The sequence below is a fragment of the Poromitra crassiceps genome, assembly GCF_964638095.1.
Source record: "Poromitra crassiceps genome assembly, chromosome: 2".
NCBI classification, from domain to species: domain Eukaryota; kingdom Metazoa; phylum Chordata; class Actinopteri; order Beryciformes; family Melamphaidae; genus Poromitra; species Poromitra crassiceps.
The window spans coordinates 80349239-80371738 of record NC_139624.1 but is presented as its reverse complement, the minus strand read 5'-3'; the positions used below and the strand labels follow the sequence as shown (position 1 = coordinate 80371738).

The window sequence follows — 22500 nt, the reverse complement described above, 5'->3', positions numbered from 1 at the left end:
AGTGTGACATTTTTGGAAATTTTGGAAAGAGTGGTTTATTATAATGCAGCGATGTGCAGTTTTAATTTTAATGTTGAATATATCAACACAGGAGGGGTGGTGACTCTGGACCCCTGTGGTCACCTCTGCAGTCTGGACGGAGTGCAGGTCACTGTGCCCACACCACTCACACAAGGTAAGACACACACACACACACACACACGCACGCACGCACGCACGCACGCACGCACACACACACACACACACACACACACACACACACACACACACACACACACACACACACACACACACACACACACACACACACACACAAATGTGCTCAGTCTGGTCTTCTGTAAACACTGCACACAACATAATGTCGAAGATGGACACATACAATTTGAAGGCAAACAAAATGCTGATATATTGCCACCTACTGGACAATAATAGTATGGAGTTGGAATGAAAGACGAGGGAGTGTGTTTGTGCCTTACTACAGCAAACTGCATGGAGTGTGCATACTTTCAGTATTTCATAACCCTTGTGAGTGTGAGTGTGAGTGTGTGTGTGTGTGTGTGTGTGTGTGTGTGTGTGTGTTTGAGAGAGAGTGGTTAGTTCGTGGTTTGGTTAACTTGCATTCCTCCCAATGTGTGTATGAGTCACATGAGTGCAGTTATCTGGCTGACATTCTGCATGGAAACGGCTTTGTTTGTGTGTGTGTGTGTGTGTGTGTGTGTGTGTGTATGTGTGTGTGTGTGTGTGTGTGTGTGTGTGTGCGTGTGTGTGCACACACACGCGTGTGCTATTATGTATGTCTTCCCTGGTTTGGCCTCCTATCCTTTAGGGTTAGTTTCATTAGTAGCGGTTTGGAACAGCTAGCTGCTACAATGAGTCACTGCTTCCAACAACGGCGGGGCACACAAACTCCAAACTCCACCACCGTAGATTATAGAACGCACACAAACTAGCCACCCAAACTCTAACGTTTGTTTGATAACTCTTTCTTGTTTCTCTTTATCTTCTCCCTGCCTCACATCTCTGTCTGTTTTTCTGCCTGCCTGTTTATCCATTTGATCAGATGTTGCCTCTCTGACTCAGTAGTTTTATTGTTAGGTATTGGTAGATATGACTTTGTCCAGAATTCCATGACTATCTGTATTATAGGGAGAGATAACAGTGAAACTCTGATCAAAACAGCCATTCTTCTACATTCTCTAATTATGTTAACTTGTAAATGAAATAATGGTGAAGTTTACAATTCATCAATTTTCTGGGGACCCCCTGGTGGTCCTCGGACCCGACATTGAGAACCACTGAGTCTCTCTTTTCCCCTCTCCTTCTCTCTCCTCACCTCTCCCCTATTTCCCTTTTCTCTGTATTTCACTCAAGGGAGAGAGAGAGGGAGACATTGCGTGTGCGCCAATAGGGCAGGCAAGGCCATGCAACAGCCGAGCTGCAGGCAAGGCCACGCAGCGGTCGAGCTGCGTATGCGAGCTGCAGGGTGGGCAAGGCCACGAGCCCGCACAGCGGGCGAGCCTAGCGCCCAGGCCAGACATCTCGCGTCTACCTAGTGCGTGTGTGTGCATCGCGTGGGGGCTGCGGCTGGGATGCGCGCGGCATCCACACAGGCAGCGTTGCTGCTGCGTTGCAGCTGCTGCGCTGCTGTCTGTCTGCCAACTCTCTTCTTATAGCGTTTACCTTTTATTAAATTTGCTATAAACAATACAATGATGATTTTAAATGAAGATCGCTTGGGCTCAATTCATAATCGAGGCAGTATTGATTTGTGTGTGTGTGTGCGTGTGTGCGTGTGTGTGTGTGTGTGTGTGTGTGTATGTGTGTGTGTGTGTGTGTGTGTGTGTGTGGGGAGGGGAGGAACGAAGCCATGTACTGTATATGTGGTTTTCAGAGGGCAGGAGAACTGCTGTGAGCTCATTCTCCCATCTCAAATCAAAACGAGCCTTGATTGGCTGTGGCTGCCCCTGTAAAATAAATAAATAACCTATAGCCTATGGAAATCAGTGGTTATCAATTCAAGTCGCAGGCGAAAACTCGCAAAAATCGAACCAGAGTCGAAAAAAGATATGCCGCAAATTCGCCCAGAGAAACAAAAACGGAAATGTTGTTATATTTCATTATGTCTGCTTTGAAAATGTAGTTAATAGTGCTTGTATGATATGATTATGAACAGCAAAAGATCATTTTAATGTCTATTTTTGTAGAGACACGCACGCGGTAAGCAGAAAAAATAGGTGTCACTCCTATTCTCTAGATGATGCGCGGCTCACGCCTCGCAAGACACGCGCCTGAGATGCACGTCTCATGCCGGTGGTGTGGCTGCTGTTAACATGGGCGCCGAAATGAAAATCAACAGGTAACGCCACGCAGACGCACAGCAGACGCAAGATGTCTGGCCCGGCCGTAGGAATCGAGTGCGAGCAGCGCGCGAGATGCTAGTTTCTCTAAATTAGCCTGCAAACCTTTCCCTCTCTGTCTGCCCACTTCAATGCGTTCCAATCCTTTTCCTCTCGTTTCAGATAGATCTAAAGGGATGCAGTGTTGTGTACTATTGTAATGTAAATGTATATGTAGGCTACTGTTTCTCCATGCATCCCTCATTTCTATCTGTCCTTTCCATCTTGTCTTGTGTGTCCCATGTGTGGCCTGGCCAGTTTCAGTTAAATATTGACAGGCCTGTTTATCTCCCCGCTGTGGAGCCGACAGATTCAAATATTGACAACATCTTGGTGTGTCTACACACACAAGAGCAGGGCATTGTGAAGGAGCAGCAATGTGGGGCCAGAGAGAAGGAGAGCAAGAGACGGTAAAGGTCAGGGCAGGTCAAGAGGCCAAGATGGTTTGGAAAGTTGTGGAGGGTCAAATAAACAAGGGGGTTGCACTGCAGAGAGAGAGAGAGAGGACATGTTGCACTGCAGAGAGAGAGAGAGAGGACATGTTGCACTGCAGAGAGAGAGAGAGAGGACATGTTGCACTGCAGAGAGAGAGAGAGAGGACATGCACAGAGTACACAAACCAACAGTGAACAGGATAGCATGTAAATGGATCCATTCAATCCTATAATCAAAGGGATTCATTGACAATTATTCATATAGCCAACTTTTTTTTGCTGTGTTCACATCCCATAGAGAGTGAATCTGTGCAACTGTGCAATATCTGACTCAAAGCCTCATTCACATTGAATGGTATATAACTGTATATATTATGGTATATAACGGCAAAATCTGGAATATCTGTATAAGCCTTTGTATATTATCCTATGTGGCTTATTTATACATATACTGTACACATTCTTTCATATACGTATTATTATTACGTATTATTATATCGTAGTTAATGGAACATTTTGTGAATGTTTAAATGTTCCCCCCAATATTTTATGTTTCAATTTTCAGGACATGAAAAGCAACAAAAAAAGAACACACGAAAAAAGAAAAAAACACACACCATCAGCATTCTAACGTTACAACGTGCTTATGTGCTCGTGAGAGATGTACATAAAATCCCACGCAAAGAGTCCATGAGAAATCAGCTGGGCGAGTTACTCGTCACTTCTAACCTTGTCTAAGTAGGCCAGAAACGGGTCCCAGATGGTTGAAAACCTTCTGAGTTGGTCCTCAGAAAACTGATTCTCTCCATACGCACAACCGAAACCATGTCCGTCAGCCACAGTTGAAAAGAGGGTGGAGAGGCGGACTTCCATTCCTTCAGAATGTGTCTCTTGGCGACAGTCGTCCCCTGCGTCAAGAGACTGCTGCACAGGCGAGAATACTTTATATTTGACACTATCGACGAGAGAGAGAGAGTGTGTGTGTGTGTGTGTGTGTGTGTGTGTGAGAGAGAGAGAGAGAGAGCAGGGGGGCAGGCTACCTTGAATGTGCATCTGTGCCAAGGTAAAAGTTCTCCCTGAAAAAATAGATGTTTTTCTTCTCTCTCTCTCTCTCTCTCTCTCTCTCTCTCTCTCTCTCTCTCAGGTCATCTTTCCTTCCTTAATTTGTCTGCTTTCTCTCTAGTCAGTCTGTCTGCCCCCCATCTCATGCCATCCAAATCTCTGTTACCTCTTCTCTCTCTCTCTCCCTGCCTTTTGTTTCAATGGTGAAACTGAGTGAGTACATTTAAAAGCTTGTGTTGTGGATTTAATGTAAGGTGTATTCTTTTTCAGCCAGCACATAGGCTACTCTGGCTCCAACTGGTCTGAGGTCCATACAACTAGGCTAGGTATTTCAAAGAAGAAATGGGTAGGTAGACAAAGAAAGAAAAGTGAGGGGGGGCGTCTACCAAATACCTCACCGTCTAAAGACATTGGACCTACCATTACAGTACACAGGGTACTGGCGTAGTGAGCGGTTGATTTGGGTATGGAGTTTTTCTGACACTTGACAGGTATTGACACTCGAGTTAGTTTTCTTTTTAACGTTTCTAGTAGTATAAACTGTGAGCATGGTTATTTGTTTTCTTCCTCAGTCTTTGAGCCGTCTGCTCTTGTTAAATGCAGAGCCCATCCCCCCCTTTTTTAAGATGAGTTGGTGCGGTCCTCCTGGGTCCTGGCCACAGCGCAGTCTCGTGCATGGTAAATCAGTGAACTTCGAGACAAGAAGAGCTAGGAGCCCGGAGGAGGCAGGAAGAACAAGAAACCTGTTTCATTTTCCCGTCCTGCTAAATAGTCTTTTTGAACTCTTGTCATGGTCATTTGTCAGACGTAAAGAAAGAAGAAAAGGTGTTTTTCCCCATCTCTGCCGTCATATGCATTCACTGAATGGGACTCGATAAAAGGTTTGTAAAATTCAGCTCGCTGACATCTCAGTGGGGTCTCTGTCTCTCTCTCCTCTCCTCTCTCCTTTTCTACACAAGTCTGTCAGTTATCATGTAGCAGCTAGTTACATGATAAACAAGTTGCATTGTAGCTTGTATGCTCTGTGCTTCTGTTTGTGCATGTGCTTGGGGGCGTGCATGTGTGTAGGTAGGCTATTTTGTAGTTTTATATGATGTATATTGTCGTGCTCTGTAGGCTGTGTGTCCTCCTCACTGTGATGCTTTTGGCTGATTCAGCTTCCCACTCTTTTCACTTGTGTGGACATTGCTATTTTCAAACCAAGCTCACATGCTCTTTCAACAGGTTGGACTTTGCGCTGTTGTCACAGACAGTCTCATTTCCACAGTTATCACCTCAAATCAATAGTTTCAGGTTACCTTTTGCATCATTAAACAAACAGTTTGAATGGAAACAGCATTTTGTTAATCAGCTGACCTCAACTATTTCCCTTTATAAGTCAGATATTAATGATGGTCCTCAGTTCTAATTTGAAGCCATTGTAAAATGCATACTCACACCTGTGGCTGCATTTAGTTCGAGTCTAATGTGATATCTGGTCATTCTAACTGTTAGACTGACCAGATATCACATCTCATGCTGGTGTTAGGCTACTTAGCAATCAAGTTCAAGTTTCAAGTTTATTTGGATCCCTATTAGCTACAGCATTGCAGCAGCTATTCTTCCTGGGGTCCACAAAAAACACACACTTTGTTTAGCTAAGTTGCTATCAACATTGGAACAACAGAAGAATAACACCACTTATATAATTTTTTAAGTAGGAAAACATAACAAATAAATTGAAAATTTGCTTTAAAACGTTGTAATAGGCTAATTATGTGCTATGGCTGTTTACGAATGTAATAAAAGCCATTAGACATTGTGCTTTTCTAACGCCTTTTAGCTTTCATAAAATCACTGCACAATCACTCCACATCAGCCTCACATGTGGCTTATATTGCTTCAGCCAAATAGGAGGCTTGCGTCAGTGCTGCTATTGCAATAGCCACTGAATAGCATAAATTACATTTCTGATTTACGACCAACGTTTGGAAGTCTTGTAGTCACAACTTGTTGTCTGCACTGTTGAATGGAAAATAATCTTGGTGAGTGCATCATACCTCAGGGTCTACATTAGCGGGCAGGTTCACAGACTGGTGTGAAAGCATGTGGCAAAGAGAAATAGCCCGTGGTTATAAAGACAGGCTCGGTGCTTAGGCTACCTGACACCTGAAAACAATACCTGCTCCATTGTAGTTCTGTATGTCATTGTATTCACAAGTTTTGCCCCTGCCAGCCTGCAGAGCATGCAGGCTTTTATTCCATCCTCACCCCCCCCCCCCCCTTCCATTTTCTCCCCAATTATACTTGGCCAATTTTTCCCCCTGCTGCCCCGGCCGCTGCTCCACCATCTGCTGGGGAGAGCCACTGACCTAAAAAAATATGGACAGAGCTATCCCATTGATTTTGGGCTCCTGTTTTGAGTTGAAGTGTTTGCCATCTTGATTTTTCGTCAGCAGAGTGGGAGGGAAGGAGTTGAGTACTTGCACAGCTCACGTGAGATGGGGGTTTCCCAGAGCCGCAGCTCTGCCTGCTATTGGTCCGTGATCGGCAAGCTGCACGATCACTGGACAGGCGACCTGTCAATCACCCCCTTTTCTATCGTCTATTTTACTCCAAACAGGCGAGTTATATAAAGAATTACCCCCATACAGTTGTTATGAAAAGGTGAAATTAGCTATATGCCATGTTAACCATGTTAAGGTCCAGGCTGTAAAGATGCTTTAGTCACTGGTAAAAGTGGGGCATTTTAACATGAGGGTGAACGGGAACGACGGGACTTCTGAGCCCTACCTTAAGTCGCCATTCGAGGAATTACAGCTTTCAGGGTTACTTCCTGGTCTTCGTGGGAAAACCTTGTGCCTTGCCCACTGGAGAGAGCCAAGACTAGCACCATGCTACACATGCACAGTTGCCAGCCGCTTCTTTCACCTGACGGGGAGCTTCACCGGCAGGACGTAGCACGTGGAAGGATCACGCTATTCCCACCAGTTCCCTTCCACCCCGACCAGGTGCCCCGACCGACCAGAGGAGGAGCTAGTGCATCGACCAGGACACATACCCCCAATCCGGCTTCCCACCCGCAGACACAGCCAATCGTGCCTGTATGGACGGCTGCCCGGCCAAGCCAGAGGTAACATGGGGGAGCGAACCTGCGACCCTCATGTTGGTAGGCACTAGTAGGCAGGGAATCTACCGCTACACTACCCGGACGCCCCCAGAAATGCAGAATCTTTTTTAACTGTTTTTGTATGTCCCCATATCTGTCTTTGTGTCTGTCTGTTGGACCTGTATTACCTATATTGATAGATCACAAGTTTGATGTGGTTGACTCCCCAGACTGCAATCTTCCAGAAGTGGGATGGATAAGTGGATTCTTTGTGTATGAGAGTTGAGATGATCCAGGACGGGTTTCTCATGAAGAGTTGGGACACCAGTCTGAGTGTGTCTCATGTGTGTGTGTGTGTGTGTTTGAGTGAGTGAGAGAGGTAGTGAGAAGATATCTAATCTATATTGAGCCCCCGTGTGTGTGTGTGTGTGTGTGTGTGTGTGTGTGTGTGTGTATGTGCATGCGCGTGCGTGCGTGTGAAAGAGGGAGACGTGAGTCAGTGACTGATTAACTAATCTACACCGACTCCCCTGAGAAAGACCAGTTTGTTTGTTTATGATGTTATTGCCAGACCCTTGTGGCCCAGAGAGGGTCAATTTGTGGTTTGGCGGCCAATTTACACTCCCCTGTGTGTGTGTGTGTGTGTGTGTGTGTGTGTACATCCAGTGACACGTAGATGTTAGCTATATACAGAGCAACAACTCTCAACACTGTGAAGGTGACCTGATTCTTGATTCATTTTGAAAATGAAAATATTGTTTTCAGACTACCGTGGGAATTTTGCAGTGTGCTTGCTATGCACGCTCAGCCTGACCTTAGGTGACCGGTCTTCATCCAATCACATGTCCGACATGGGATCGTTGTAAGTGGTTTATTTTTCATTCTAACATAATTTGGTAGTTCCTCTACTTATGTTAACCAAATAGAGAAACAGTTTTGAGTTTCCCCTCCCATAACATTGTGGTGAGAGAGCGTAGTTTGGTTCTCTTAGATCTGTATAGGGAGAGAAATTGGCTCCAGACGCGATACAGCTCCTCCATCTGGGCCCTCAAAGAATCTGAGGTCTGACTTTGTAGATGGCGAACTTTAAATTAGCCTATAAATGTATATACAGACTAATTTCAAGTTGTGTTGTTGTTGGAGAGGGCCGTGTGTACGTGTGTGTTTTGGGGGATACGCTACATGTTTCGTCGTGGGAGGCAAACTTTACATTTCCTAATAAATGAGTAAAGCATTGACTGAGATGTGAATGTTTTTGTGGGGTTTAATATGTGTTTATGGGGAGTGGACATGTGTTTTTAGGTAAGTTATTGTGGAAAGTAAACTTAAGATTTGTCTATATAACAAGCAGATAAGACAAGTTGTTTCGTGGAATACACGGGAGGCTGTGTGTGTGTGAGTGTGAGACTGTATGTACGCGTGTGTGACTGTATGTACGTGTGTGTGTGTGTGTGTGTGTGTGTGTGTGTGTGTGCGTGTGTGTGTGCGTGTGTGTTTTGAACCAGTAGCTTTATGTTGTTATTTAGCCTTTCTGATGCTATTGTACTTTTAGCACCAATGGCAGCAGTTTTGGGGGGCGAGGATAACATAAGGGAATTCCCTCACAAGCAGGATAATGAGAGAGAGAGAGAGAGAGAGAGAGAGAGAGAGAGAGATTGAACTATTTTCCAATTGACAATATTTCTCTCTCTTTGTCTTTATTATTTGTCACACACACACACACACACACACACACACACACACACAGACAAACAGACACACACACACACACACACACACACACACACACACACACACACACACACACACACACACACACACACACACAGACAAACAGACACACACAAACACACATGCTGCTTGTGTGTTTGTCTTGAGGATGGGAAGGAGGTGAAGATTAGCTTGTAGCTATTTGTTAGCTGAGGAGCTGAGGGGAAATTAGAAGGGGGGAAGGGGGGGGGGGGGCACAAAGTTTGCCCTCCTCTTTAAAAGTGGCACATGGTGAGACTGTTGAGGGTAGGAAATTAGATTTTTACAAGGGCAGGCTGCTGTGTGTGTGTGTGTGTGTGTGTGTGTGTGTGTGTGTGTGTGTGTGTGTGTGTGTGTGTGTGTGTGTGTGTGTGTGTGTGTGGTGTCATGCTAAATACCGAGAGGTACTGTGAGTCATTAGGCAGTTACTGTTACAAGCACACACACACACACACACTCCATTTTGAAGACATACACACATTACTCATGTCTGACTCTGGCGAAAACACATATTAGAACTTGCTCACACAAGCATATATATTATATATGAACACCCCCTTCCCTTCCCTGCCCTCTCCCCCTCTCTATCTCTCTCTTTCTGTGTGTCTGTGTCAGTGTCTCTCGCTCTTTCTCTACCACAGACACACTATAATCTTCTTTGATGTATCTTTGTGTCATGCCACTTCCTCACGGTGTGTGCCCCGACCTGCAAGATACTGTTTACCCCAGCCTGCTGTGTTATGGGAAGTTCACAGTCCAGCTGTGTAGACTAAACATTTCTTACACTGTGTGTGTGTGTGTGTGTGTGTGTGTGTGTGTGTGTCTGTGTGTGTGTGTGCGTGCGTGCGTGTGTGCATGTGCGTGTGTGTGCGTGCATGCGTGTGTGTGTGTGTGTTAGCGCCACCTCAGCACCACACTCCTCCTCAGAAAAATATTGCTTTGAAGCCAAAAAATCTGCTTCAGCTGGATACACAAGCACACACACACACACACACACACACACACACACACACACACACACACACACACACACACACACCAAAGCAACGTCTAGACAGATATGACCTGCGTTCTAACCAATGTGCTCATAACACAACACATTGAGCCATTTTCTCTGACAATGACAAAGCCGCCTGTGCGGCATAAACATGATTTTTCAGTGGAGATGTTTGTCAAAGCTTGGAGTTTTTAATTAAAGGCGTCCCACGCTTTCATCTTCCACTGAGAATGTTGGAGGGCTTAGAACGAGAAGGGAGAAGAAAGAAAATGGATTCTGACATTTTTCCATTCTGTCTTTTTCCATTCCCTCTCTCCCTCTCCATCCCCCTCTCGCCTCAGTGGTTGTGTGTCTGACTTCAGGTCCAAGGAATCTGATGTAAACTGTGCTATTAAGGAGACACACACACACACACACACACACACACACACCAACGGCCAGCGTTGGTTGTGGGGGTTACTGTAATGCTTCAGACCCCCCTAACCCCAGGCAGGCATGGAGTTTGAAAGAACTGAGATATGTGAGAGAAGACAGATGATTCTTTCTTTAATGTTGTCTGTAGTTGGGTTTCCAATTTCCATCCAAGTGTATCGCAAATTTGAACTGAATACTCAGTAAATCTGCAAAAGAAAATGTGAAATAATGCGCTGAATAAGATGCAATTTCTGGATTCATGCCACTCTTCAACTCGGAAAGCATAACGTTATAAATCCACAGAGTAATTCTAGAAGTGAGTTGCATATTAACAGTAATCCCAGTCTTCTGTTTAAACACACCATGGCAGTCTAAAAATGGTGCTGCTTATTTACCATTATTGACCTTACAAGTGTAGTCGTGTAGTAGGTTACGCCGACATGTCAACATGAAACTGTGGTTTTTGAATGGAGAGACGACGGAAGATTCGCTTCATCTGTTTCCACTGCATTTATCGCATTTACCATTTATCGATATGGCCGACTTTTCCACCTCCACCAAGCGTGAAAACTTTTTTGCAATATTTTGAGTTTTTTTCTAATTTTGCAGCGTTTCCAACTCAGGGTTTTTTATGCGCAAATTGAAAATTCGCACAAAAACAGGTGGATGGAAATTCAACTATTGTCTCTCCTTTTCTTTCACAATGTACCAGCATATTATTCTTCTCATCTCTGTTTTGCCATTTTCCTTTGCCTTTCTTCCTCTTTTTTGGTGTGATGCGTGGTGTGTGTGTGTGTGTGTGTGTGTGTGTGTGTGTGTGTGTGTGTGTGTGTGTGTCAGCTTGGCTTACTCTCTCCCGTCCTCTCGGAGCTATTTGGACAGCTGCGGCTGTCTGTGTGTATTAAAGAGGTTGTGACCCTGACATCTTGTTTAATGCCTGGCCCTCTCAGCCTAATTGATGGCCAGAGCAAACACTGTGGTCTGGAATGGCCGGCTGTGTGTGTGTGTGTGTGCGAGTGCGTGTGTGTGTGTGTGTGTGTGTGCGCGCGCACGTATGTGTGTTGTAATGTTTACCGTGGCAGGCTCATACCACTGTTATACTTGTACCTGCTTGTGCATACATGTGGATGTGTACCATATACTATATTTGACCATGATTTAATTTGTTTGTTCATATTCTTTGCAAGAATGCCTTTTCTGTGAGAATCTGACGGTGTGCACGTGTGCTTCTTCAAGCAAGAAGCACCTGTAGGCATTGGCATTCATACAGTTGTGACGGAATTCCAATCTGTACGCATAATTAAAAACAAGGCTAATATACTTTCATAGGACATCAAGTGTATCAGATTCCAGTCATATCTGGAAATGAAGTTGGCACGGCCTCCACAATGCAGCCTCTGTGTTTCAACTCATACAACAACACAGAATCTGTCACATGCCACATGTCCCATGTGAATGCTGGCCAATTACATGCAAATACTTTTTGTCCCAGGCCTGAGTGTATGTAATGATCTATTTGACCCTCTGCCTCAGTCAATTTGCATTGTAGCACTAATTTGACTGTGTGTGTGTGTGTGTGTGTGTGTGTGTGTGTGTGTGTGTGTGTGTGTGTGTGTGTGTGTGTGTGTGTGTGTGTGTGTGTGTCTGTGTGTGTGTGTGTGTGTGTGTGTGTGTGTGTCTGTGTGTGTGTGTGTGTGTGTGTGTGTGTGTGTTTTCTCTCCAGGTTACTCGCTGTGTCTGGGTAAGTCCTATTTCTTCCGCTTCAACCATCCTGAGGAGGCCAGCAGAATGAAGAGCATGCTTCCACAGAAGAGTCCTGTGTCCCCGCTAGCCTACAACACAGGTACACAAACACACACACACAAACACAAACACACACAAACACACTAGGGATGCAACGGTATGATTTTTTGACGGTATGATAACCTTGGACAAAAATACCACGGTTTCACTGTATCGCGGCATTGCGGACCTTTATGTGGCATAAAAAGTGCCAATGAACAAAATGTATTTTATTTTCTAACAGTTTGCTGAATTGTGGACTGAGAAAAAATAAAGTCATGTTAATGTAACCTCCAACTGTAATGACAGTTAACTGGCAAGTATGTGTGTGCTTTGGTAATATAGTACTGTTCTTACTTATAAATGTAAACGATTTAGTTCATCTAATTAATTTGATGTAAAACTAAAACATAACAATCAAAGCTTCTCTTTTGTAATGGGTGAACACTGGACACAAATAATGATTGTTTCCTCACACATACACCCCCACTCTGTCTCACACAGGATACACACAGCCACAGCCCTGTCCCTGTTACTGACGCTCTCTCTCTCTCTCTCTCTCTCTCTCTCTCACACACACACACACACACACACACACACACACACACACACACACACACACAAAGTTTGTGCATAATTTTCCACTGCCAGTTTGGAGGAATCTTTCGTCATTATCTATTGTTACTTCTCTTCAGTGCAATACGTTTTGATAACGACCTGCTGTACAGCGACGTTCGCTCAGTCAACTAACGTGTCGTTAACGATAGTTAGAGGAGAAGGATAGCTGGTGTTAGCTAGCTAATTAGCCATGTTAGCTGCCTCAGTAGGTAACGTTAGCCTAGACTAGAGAGGGTATTTATCTGGCGTTTGTTAGCTACTCCTCAAACCTGCGGGTGGAAATGGAAATGGTTTATGTCCAATGCGATGTATGTTGAAGCAAGACAACGTTTTAATGTACCTTGAATTTGACAAATAACGACGGGTCGTGCTCACGCAGATCTAAGCCCTGGCCATCCTAGCCTCAACGCGAGACTCGTCATTCGGATGAGGCTATGGCCATCTGTATTTTTACAATAGCCGAAATATTCCCATACAGCCGAGTGCCGACGTCGTCTTTTTAGATGGGGGGAAAGTTCAGGGGGGTCCTTGCGTTCTCCTGCTTTATCACACACACGGTTGTAAACAGTCAGGGACAGCTCCTCACAGCTCCTCACTACTGTGCGTCTAGGTAAGCATGCAGCAAGGGGGAGGGGCCACGTACACTGCACTCTGCAAAGCGACCTGGGCATGTTGTTTTGGGGAAACAGCTGATACCGTGGAGAAGGTATGATGGCAAATCTTAGTGGTTTTGATACCGTGACTTTTTCAAACCGCGGTATACCTTCAAACCGGAAACCGCTGCATCCCTAAAACACACACACACAAACACACACAACACACACCCTATAGCCACTTCTTAACATGCAGTGGAATCCGTATTATAACCCGCTCCTAGCCGGTTGGCCTGCATGTTAAACAACAATTAGCCGGCCTACGCGCACTCCCGCGAGTCCGTATCTTATTCACCTCGGCCACCGGTGTAAGATCCGGATTAGCGCAAAAGGAGCTGCAGTTAAACAGTGGCAGGTCATTATCCGCAGTTTATCACTAGTTTTTCCGCCCCTGTTGAGTGTTGGTGAAAAATAAAAATATAGCAGACGTTTTTGTTAGTGCAGAGCGCCGTTTAAAAGCCACACAAGCAGCATCAGTCCCACCGGCCAGCGCTGGACCCGCTGTGAGGAAACACACAGGAGGAAACCGAAATGTCAAAACAGACATCCCTTGCTAGGCCAGTCCTTTTTTTTATCGAGATCATGCAACGAAGTAGCCTACTTCAGGCAAGCAAGACGGCAGGAAAGAACCAGAAGCGTGCCTGCCGCTGTCAAAAGCGAAAGCGACCCGACGTAGGCTGTCAATTTAGCGGAGATAAAAAGCCTTTTTACCTACTCGGGCGAATCAATCAATCAATCAATCAATCAATGGCTCGCGCTTGGTTCGTATGATGAGGAGATGAATCAAAATACTTACCACAAATAAAGCCACATGGGAGCCGAGAACCAGTGCAGGAGAGCTGCCGCGCAGGTGCCAGGTGAGTGGGAGAGATTAAGGTGCCTACGTAGCCTATTGCTGGAGATTCAAGTTGTGCGCTGTCGCACTTATTACTTTTAGCTAACGCTACGTTGTTTTTTCATCAAGGCAATGTCCAGAAGATATGGGTTCATGAGTTTCTGCAAATGCAGATAGATAGGCTACAGTAGGAGCATGCATGCATGTTGTCTGTTTCAATAACGAAAGCGTCCTTTACCGAGAACGACGTGCCGACCAATTAAATATTCTTGCTGCGAAATCGGCCTCTTAATGACAACACTGGAATAAATAAGATCGACTACGACTATAGAGGCTATAAAGAATGGACTATAGAGAAATAAATGGATTCAAAACGTTTATTTAGGAAACATAGTGGCCGGTAAATATTCGATAGGACCGGAATTTTGGAACATTACCGGCTGCACTGGCCGTCTGGGAAAATGTCTAGCAGAATCCCTGGTTTGATTACAAATTCGCTAAAGCTGTTTCCTATCACATTTCTTGTTTTCGATACACGCTACCCCCCCCCCCCCCCCTCCCGCCCACTGGCAGAAAAAACGGCTCATATCCAGTTGTTTCTTAACAAAGACCCCTCATGTTTAGAAAGGCAAAACCTGAAAATATCCTGCTCTATCTAGCCTGACATGATCCAGATTGTATGTTTAAAAGGCACTTATGTGGCGTAAACCCTTGTACCCTTTCTCTGACTCTTGAACTGCACTTGATCCCAGGCCTTTTGCCTCTCTCTCTCTCTCTCTCTCTCTCTCTCTCTCTCTCTCGTCTCTCAAGCCAGACTGTCTCTTCTACATTCTACGAATGCATCAGCAGTCTGTACTTCACACCCACAGAGCCTTGTCAAATAAAAGGAAGTTGTGGGGGGGGGGGGGGGGGGGGGGGGTGCAGGTGATTGGAGAAATGGAAAGGCGGGACATCCGCTTGTATTTCTCCAATCACCTTCCCCCTTTCCCGCCATCCCCCTATCATCGCTCATTATTTTCCCTCAGTTTCCCTTTCTGCTTTGGCCACGTTTTCCCTGCTTGAAGTACAGATGTGAAGCATTTGAAAATTGCGGGAGCCAACTTGTCAGTTTTAAGAGACTACTCTCTCTCTCTGTCTCTCTATGTTGCTTTCTCTCTCTCTCTCTGCTCCCCCCCCTCACACACATATCTTATCATCCTCTCCTCCATCTATCAGCTTTTGGCTCCTCCTACCACCCTCATTGAACCTCAATTTGTCTGAAATTGACAAAAGTAGGCCTAATTATCCAAATCAAAAGAACAGATAATTATTGTAGTAGCCTAAAAAGATTGTAATAATTGTAAAATAGCCCTAGAGAAATAATTCCGTTTTCGATTGGGGTGTTTAGACGACATGTTTCACTTTGAGAAACATGTCGAAGAGGCTGTCTGAGAGAGCCAAGTCATAAAAAAACAAAAAAATATCCATCTGAACCCCTAAATTAAAATGGAAAAAAACAGAATTTGGAAAAAAATAAAACGGATTTGGAAATTAAAATAAAACTGAATTTGGAGAAGAAAAAAAACATAATGGCCCTAGTCTCGGTTTCCAGACGTTTGGTGAGCGGCGCCAACAGCGCCACCTAACCACCAAACGTCTGGGAATTTACTGTTCCAAATCTGGTTCATTGAGCCCGGCGAGAACGGCCGGCAGCAGACACGCCTACATTTATTATTAGAATTCTATTTGGTAGCGGCAATGCAATGTTTCATAGTTCCAATATAGAGCAAGACACTGATGTGCTGCAAAGAGAGTTTATACTTGTTGTTTATTTTACAATAATCTTTCCTACCCGGAAGTGGTCCGCTTGCTACTGTGAGTCATCAGCAGGCTCTGTAACATTAGCCTCGGGAGTCGGGCTTATCGCTGGGGGAAAGATCTCTAGCCGCCGTGGCCGGATGAAACACGTCCTATTAACAGGTTATGTTTGTTTCTAAGTGATTAATGTTTCTCCGCAAACGCGACAGCACCAGTTCTGCATGAGCCTCACTGCCCCCAGAAAGCAGGCACAACACTCATGATTGGTTCTCCGATGCAAGGCTTCCAACAGCATCACCTAACGTTATGAAAAGATTTAAATAGTAATATTCTCAGTCTTAAGGTCCTTACACATCGGGAGCGTTTTTTTCGTGCGATTAATTCGCACGTCAATAATATTTTCCGAACCTATATCAGTCAATGCAACCGTGCATACCAACGGCAAAGTTTCGCTGAGCGTTATTGCGGTGTTTATTTTTTCGAACCACGGTCAATTTTTCAGAAATTCGCTTCCAACGTGTACACATCTGTGGCTGTGATTGACAGGTGGGTCAAAACTCGCATCGCAATTTCGTGGCGTATATTCGCATCGCTCTTGATGTGTAAGGACCTTTACAGTAGTGAAACGGATTAAGACTGAGAGCTGAGTCTATAATGGCCCTACCCTCACTCCCTCTACTCACCACTTCCCCCCCTGATATAATACATATGCCCTCCATCTGTGAACCTGCGGCCGATATGGATGTCAGGGTAAAGTTACAGATAGGTAGGTGTGTGTGTGTGTGTGTGTGTGTGTGTGTGTGTGTGTGTGTGTGTGTGTGTGTGTGTGTGTATATTAGAGAGACAGAATGAAGGCAGGTGTGACACAGGTATCATATTAAAGTGAAGAGATTTAGGAGCCCTCTCCTAAATCTTTGTTAGAGACACTCTCTCTCACACACACACACACACACACACACACACACACACACACACACACACACAGACACACACACACACACACACACACACACACATTCAAAGCGTATTGGAATGTTTTGGTCATCTGGTGCCTCTCCATAGCCATGGTGATACAGCTGGATTCTGCTGATTCCTTAGTGATTGATCGGGTTGTGTGAGCAAGGTGCGTGTGTGCGTGTGTGTTTGTGTGTGTGTGTGTGTGCGTGCACCATATATCAGTGAGATCCTTGCTCTTTAAGCTGCTAGACAGCAGGAATGCACCGGTCTCTCTGATATTTTCTTAGAGATGACATGGGGTGAGAGTGCAAGCAGTTACTGACATGGTGACATTTAAAACTGACCTTATATTTTGATGACAAGATGACAGAATGAACGATCAGGACGATATACTACCAGGAGAGTAGAGGAGAGTAGGTACCGTTATGGCCTCATTTGGCCATCAAACGTCATATCTGTATCAGCTAAAATGTTTGCCGATATGCACAGATATGAAAATTTATTTTTTTACTGCATATATAATGCAGAAAATGTGTTCGGATCGAGCAGAGTGGCATCTTGCATTGTTTACAAGACTCTCAGCACTGCAGCACAGCTCTAGTTTAGCCAGCTATAGTTTGTCATTCAGTTTACCCATGGTCAAAAATAATTAGAAACCAGTATTCTAGAAAAGTCAGTACCGTCACATTTTTAGAATGTTGGCATCGACTTGGTACCAAAGAATCGATTCTCGTGCCATCCTTACCTCCTCACTCGCTCACTCACTCACTCTCCCTTGCTCCCTTGTTGTTTGTATGTGTTTTTATGTCTGTAAATTCCTTACATATAACAACAAATGTATATGTATTGTATAATATTGAAGTGTGCCTTTATTACTTTTCAAACTAGTAATAATGTTACTAATCTTAATTTGAGTGTTGACGGTGATACCCATCCGTGTCTCATGTATGTCTCTTTTATGTTTTATGTTCATGAGGACCACAATGGAAATAAGCCTGAGACTTTATTGTGTTTTTATCCTCGGTGATTGTCTGTTTTTGTATTTGTGCCCTGTTTTGTTGACATCACCAAATAAAGTCAATCAGTCAATCAATCAATCAATCACACACGCACACACGCACACGCATACATACAATAGACATAAATAATATGGACGTTACGTAGTTATCCAATTTAATTTCTTCTACCAGGCAGAGTTCAAACGCTGGCCGTCACCATCTTGATTTCTCGTCAGCAGAGTGGGAGGGAATGGGTTAAGTCCTTCCGCACCTCACGTGAGATGGGAGTTTCCCAGAGCCGCAGCTCCGCCTGCTATTGGTCCATGATTGGCAAGCTGCGTGATCACTGATCCCCTTTTCTATCATCTATTTTACTCAAAACGGGCGAGTTATATAAACATTTACCCCCCTACAGTTGCTTCCCCGAGTGGCCATTAGAGGAATTACAGCTTAAACAAAGACTTCCGCACCTTCCTGGGAAAGGGGGTGGGCTTGGCCACTGATACATACACACAACCAGACGGTTTTTACAAATAGGCAAAAGTTGTTAGCTTTATCCCATAGATTGACAAGACACACACTGCAGCACACACACTTGTGGGAAAGCGAGACTAGCTCACCATAGAAGAGAAGAGAGAAATAGTCTTGATAGAAGAGAGTTGATACAAGCCAGGCCTCAAGCATAAATCTGCCCATGTATAGACACAAACACCCCGTGTGTGTGTGTGTGTGTGTGTGTGGGGGGGGGGGGGGGGGTGTTTCCAGATCTTATGATGTCTTTAGTGTCTGCCCCATTTCTCTCCAGTTCTCTCATACATACTATAACTGTAACACACACTCTTATAAACAAGCAAACTATTTTTTAATACACACACTGTTACCTAAAAAAACAGTAAGGTAGACACAATTCAAATGTACAAACAGTAAGGTAGACACAATTCAAATGTACACACACACACACACACACACACACACACACAACACACACACACTGGTCTCACTCCTGCATAGATTCTTTAACACGTATGCAATCTTGGCATGTGGTATACATGGAACATACACATTAGTCTCAGGCATAGCCACATGTGTCAGTGTTAGAGCTCTCTCTGTGTGTGTGTGTGTGTGTGTGTGTGTGTGTGTGTGTGTGTGTGTGTGTGTGTGTGTGTGTAGTAGAGGTAGTTAAACGCTGGGTGGTCTAAGTCTTAACATTGTAATAGCTATTTTTCCACATAAAACCACTGATAAGTAAAAAACCTGGAGGTTTCTCACACATTGCTTTCACCTACCCATGTATTTTTACATCTGTGATGATGGAGCTGGTATTTAGGGTGGGCCTTTTGAAAGCCTGTACAGGAAGGTGGGACTGGACTGGAGCCATGCCAATCTAATGTTCTGCTGCGGTTCCCAACACCTAGTTGAATGTTCAATAAACTAATGATGCCAAGGTATAAAATAGTTTTGGCTAATAGCTTAGTCAAATTGATCTGATTAAAAACTCACTGTTGCAACCGTTTTAAAGACAAGTCTTTGGGCAGGGCGGGGGGCCCCTTGAGGGAATTCCAGAGTGTGCTGTGGTCTTTTTCATTTCCCAAAATGCCAAACTAAGGAACTGGACTCAAGTTAGACTTAAACTACCACATGTGTGTTTGTTTTGGATCAGAGGGATGGTTTTGTACGTACGTGTGTGTGTGTGTGTGTGTGTGTGTGTGTGTGTGTGTGTGTGTGTGTGTGTGTGTGTGTGTGTGTGTGCACGTGTGTGTGTGTGGTGTGCATGTTGGCTCCTATTCTGGGTGATTTGCTACCAGTTGTTTGGGTTGGGTTTGTTCTGCCAAGGGCCCTGTCTATGAATAGCTGCGGCTTCAGGTACACTCAAGCCTCACATTTTGGCCATCGTCTCTCTGTCTGTCTCTCTGTTTGTCTCTCTCTCTCATTCACCCTCTATTACTCTAACTCCCCTCCCTGTTTTCCACCACCTCTGTTGCTCTTTTCCTGTAGCTGATCTCTCCACTGTTTTAGGTTTTCCACAAACTAAATGGGTGAAAATAAGAAAATGGATGATCATGTTATTGCTTGAGTACGGTTGCTCCCACTGTTCATAATGGGTTTATTTTGGTTTCTCCCTTCTTCTATTTGTCTCTTTCTCTTACCCATGATTACTGTTGTGGATGCATCTCCACTTTCTTCTGCTTTCCATTTACTATGCCATTCTCTCTGTGTCTCTCTCTCTCTCTCTCTCTCTCCCTCCCTCCCCTCCAGACTACCTGAAGTTTAGCAGTGACTACAGCCATGCGGTGGTGGGTGGAGCCAGCAGCGCTAGGGGCATGCGGTCGGCGTCCGAGCTGCGGGATTTGATGGACACTCTGCAGCGGAAGAAGATGGCCCTGGAGAACAGCCTGAGAGCCAACGGGGACGCCAACCCCTCCTACTTCAGCATGACACAGGTCAGGATCACTGCTCCACTACAGGTTTTATTACCCTCCTACTTCAGCATGACACAGGTCAGGATCACTGCTCCACTACAGGTTTTATTACCCTCCTACTTCAGCATGACACAGGTCAGGATCACTGCTCCACTACAGGTTTTATTACCCTCCTACTTCAGCATGACACAGGTCAGGATCATTGCTCCACTACAGGGCTTATTACCCTGGTTACACACTAACAGGGCTTACAGACCGTTTCCATTAGCCTGCTTTCCATTACAGGGGCAAACACAGATAACCAGGGTTTAGTCATTAGCCTGCTTTCCATTACAGGGCCAAACAGAGATAACCAGGGTTTAGCCATTACATGAATTTCCATTACAGGGCCAAATGGAGATAACCAGGGCCCATTATCCTGGTTTCTGCTACAGGGTCCAATAGGGCTCCCTGGGTTTACTCGTTAATCAAGTTTCTGTTACAGAGGCTACAGGGCTAACCAGGGCCCCGGCCATTTTAAATTGTCTTTTATTGTTGTCTTTTCAATGTTCTGTTTATTTCTGTCAGATTAAATTTTACATTCACTAGATATTATGAGAAAAATAATTCCCACATCTTCATCTCTCTCTTTTTCTATCTCTCAGTCTCCTCCCACCACACCTATCACACCTCCTGCCTCATCCTCGTCGGCCTATCAGGAACAGGCGAGGCGTTTCTACGGTTCCGATCGGCCTCCCATATCCATGAAATCGTCCGCCCCTCCCTCCCCCTCCCGGCGCTCAGACCCCTCCTCCTCTCTGACCTCCCGCTCCTCTGGAGGCCGCAACCAGGACAGCTTCCTGCTGGGCCTCAGCGATGGCCGGCGACCGCACAACCTCAGCTCCTCCCCTTTACTGTCCATGTGGAACGGCGGCGGCTCGTCGGCTTCCGTGTCTGGTGGTGAGAGCTTCCTCCTCTCTCCTCCTCCCTCCTCCTCCTCCAGCACGCCGTCGGGCGGGGGCGCGGCCAGCATGCCCTCCAGCCCCCGTCTCGGACGCCGGAGCTACGGCAACCAAGAGCCGGCGCCCAGCAGCCGAACCAGGAAGTACTCTGCAGGCTCGCTCAGTGGGATCTCAGGAGGGGGGCACAGCCGCTCTCTGCCACGCCTCTGCCCCTCCCCTTCTCCCCGTGACCACAACAAAGGAGCGATGACGTTGACGACACTGCCCCCGCGACGCTCCGATATCATCGGGGGTTACAAACTCAGCAAAGACCATTACAGCTATAATAACGGCAGCAGCTGTAGCCAAAATGCCAGTCCAGACCTCAATCACAGCTCTAGTAACTCCAACAGGAATCAAATCCAGAACGCGACACAGGGAGAAGGGGTCGTGTCCATCTCCCTCTCCAACCCTAAGACCATCTCCTCCCCCACCTCCTCCGTCTCCGTCTCCTCTACCTCCACCCCACCTGATGTGACCATCCCATCGAGGGCAGGGGGCTCCTCTTCCCCTCGCGTGGCCAAAAAACTCAGCCTGACCTCCACCAGCTCAGTGGGCTCCCTCAGCTCCACGGGGTCCAGCCCACCAGAACCGGAAAGGGCGGCCAGCCGTGGAGTGTCCGCAGGAACGGAGCTCTCAGCTCAGCTCAGCAGCACCATGGGGCTTGGACTTGGAGAGAGGAGGTCTTCATTTAGCAAAGGGGGCCTGGAGCCAGGGCTGGGGCTGGGGGAGAGGAGGCAGTCATTCGGAAAGGCGGGAATCACCCCACCTGGAGGTTTTAGGGAGAGGAGGGGGAGCATCAGCTCGCTGAGTGGGAAGGAGGAACTGACCGACTACCACCAACACCAGAGAGACGAGAGGCTCCGTGAGCAGGAGGTGGAGAGACTGGTGAGTCTGCGTGTGTGTGCGTGTTTGTCTCTTTATATACAGGCTGTCATATTGCCTCGCAAGCATTTGCCAATGGCCTAATTTGAATCATAATGCAACATATACTGTATATTGTCATTTCAATCAAATGACAATATATTGTTGGCATTATACTTCTTGCCTGTGTCCCATGTTGTAATCTATGTCTTTCAATTAATTTGACTGATGGTAAGACAGATGGACAGACTTTAGACTCTCAAGACAGACGCATTGGCTCCTCCAATTTACAAAATCACCCACCCGTCTCGTCTGTACTTTGCAGCTCTCAAAGTTGGTCAAAAAATAAGGCTGGATGTCTGGTCAAAATAAGGCGGGATATCCGCTCATTTCCCCCAATCACCTCGGTGAGTCTCGCCTCGGTGAGTCGGTTATGTTTCCGAGATTCGTGATTGG

General features: G+C 45.6%; 1 protein-coding gene across 2 annotated transcripts in view; it reads left to right on the top strand.

Moving 5' to 3' along the window:
- Positions 1-22500, top strand: part of LOC310790410 (pleckstrin homology-like domain family B member 2) — a 95258-nt gene that overhangs the window by 30657 nt on the left and 42101 nt on the right. The window contains exons 5-8 of one of the 2 annotated variants that reach the window (XM_083652095.1): positions 92-175; positions 11864-11983; positions 20037-20221; positions 20845-22068. In XM_083652095.1, the coding sequence (XP_083508221.1) occupies positions 92-175; positions 11864-11983; positions 20037-20221; positions 20845-22068 (1613 nt within the window). Of the gene's footprint in view, positions 1-91; positions 176-4658; positions 4774-11863; positions 11984-20036; positions 20222-20844; positions 22069-22500 lie in introns of those variants that run through there. The other variant, XM_083652094.1, reaches the window with a different exon arrangement.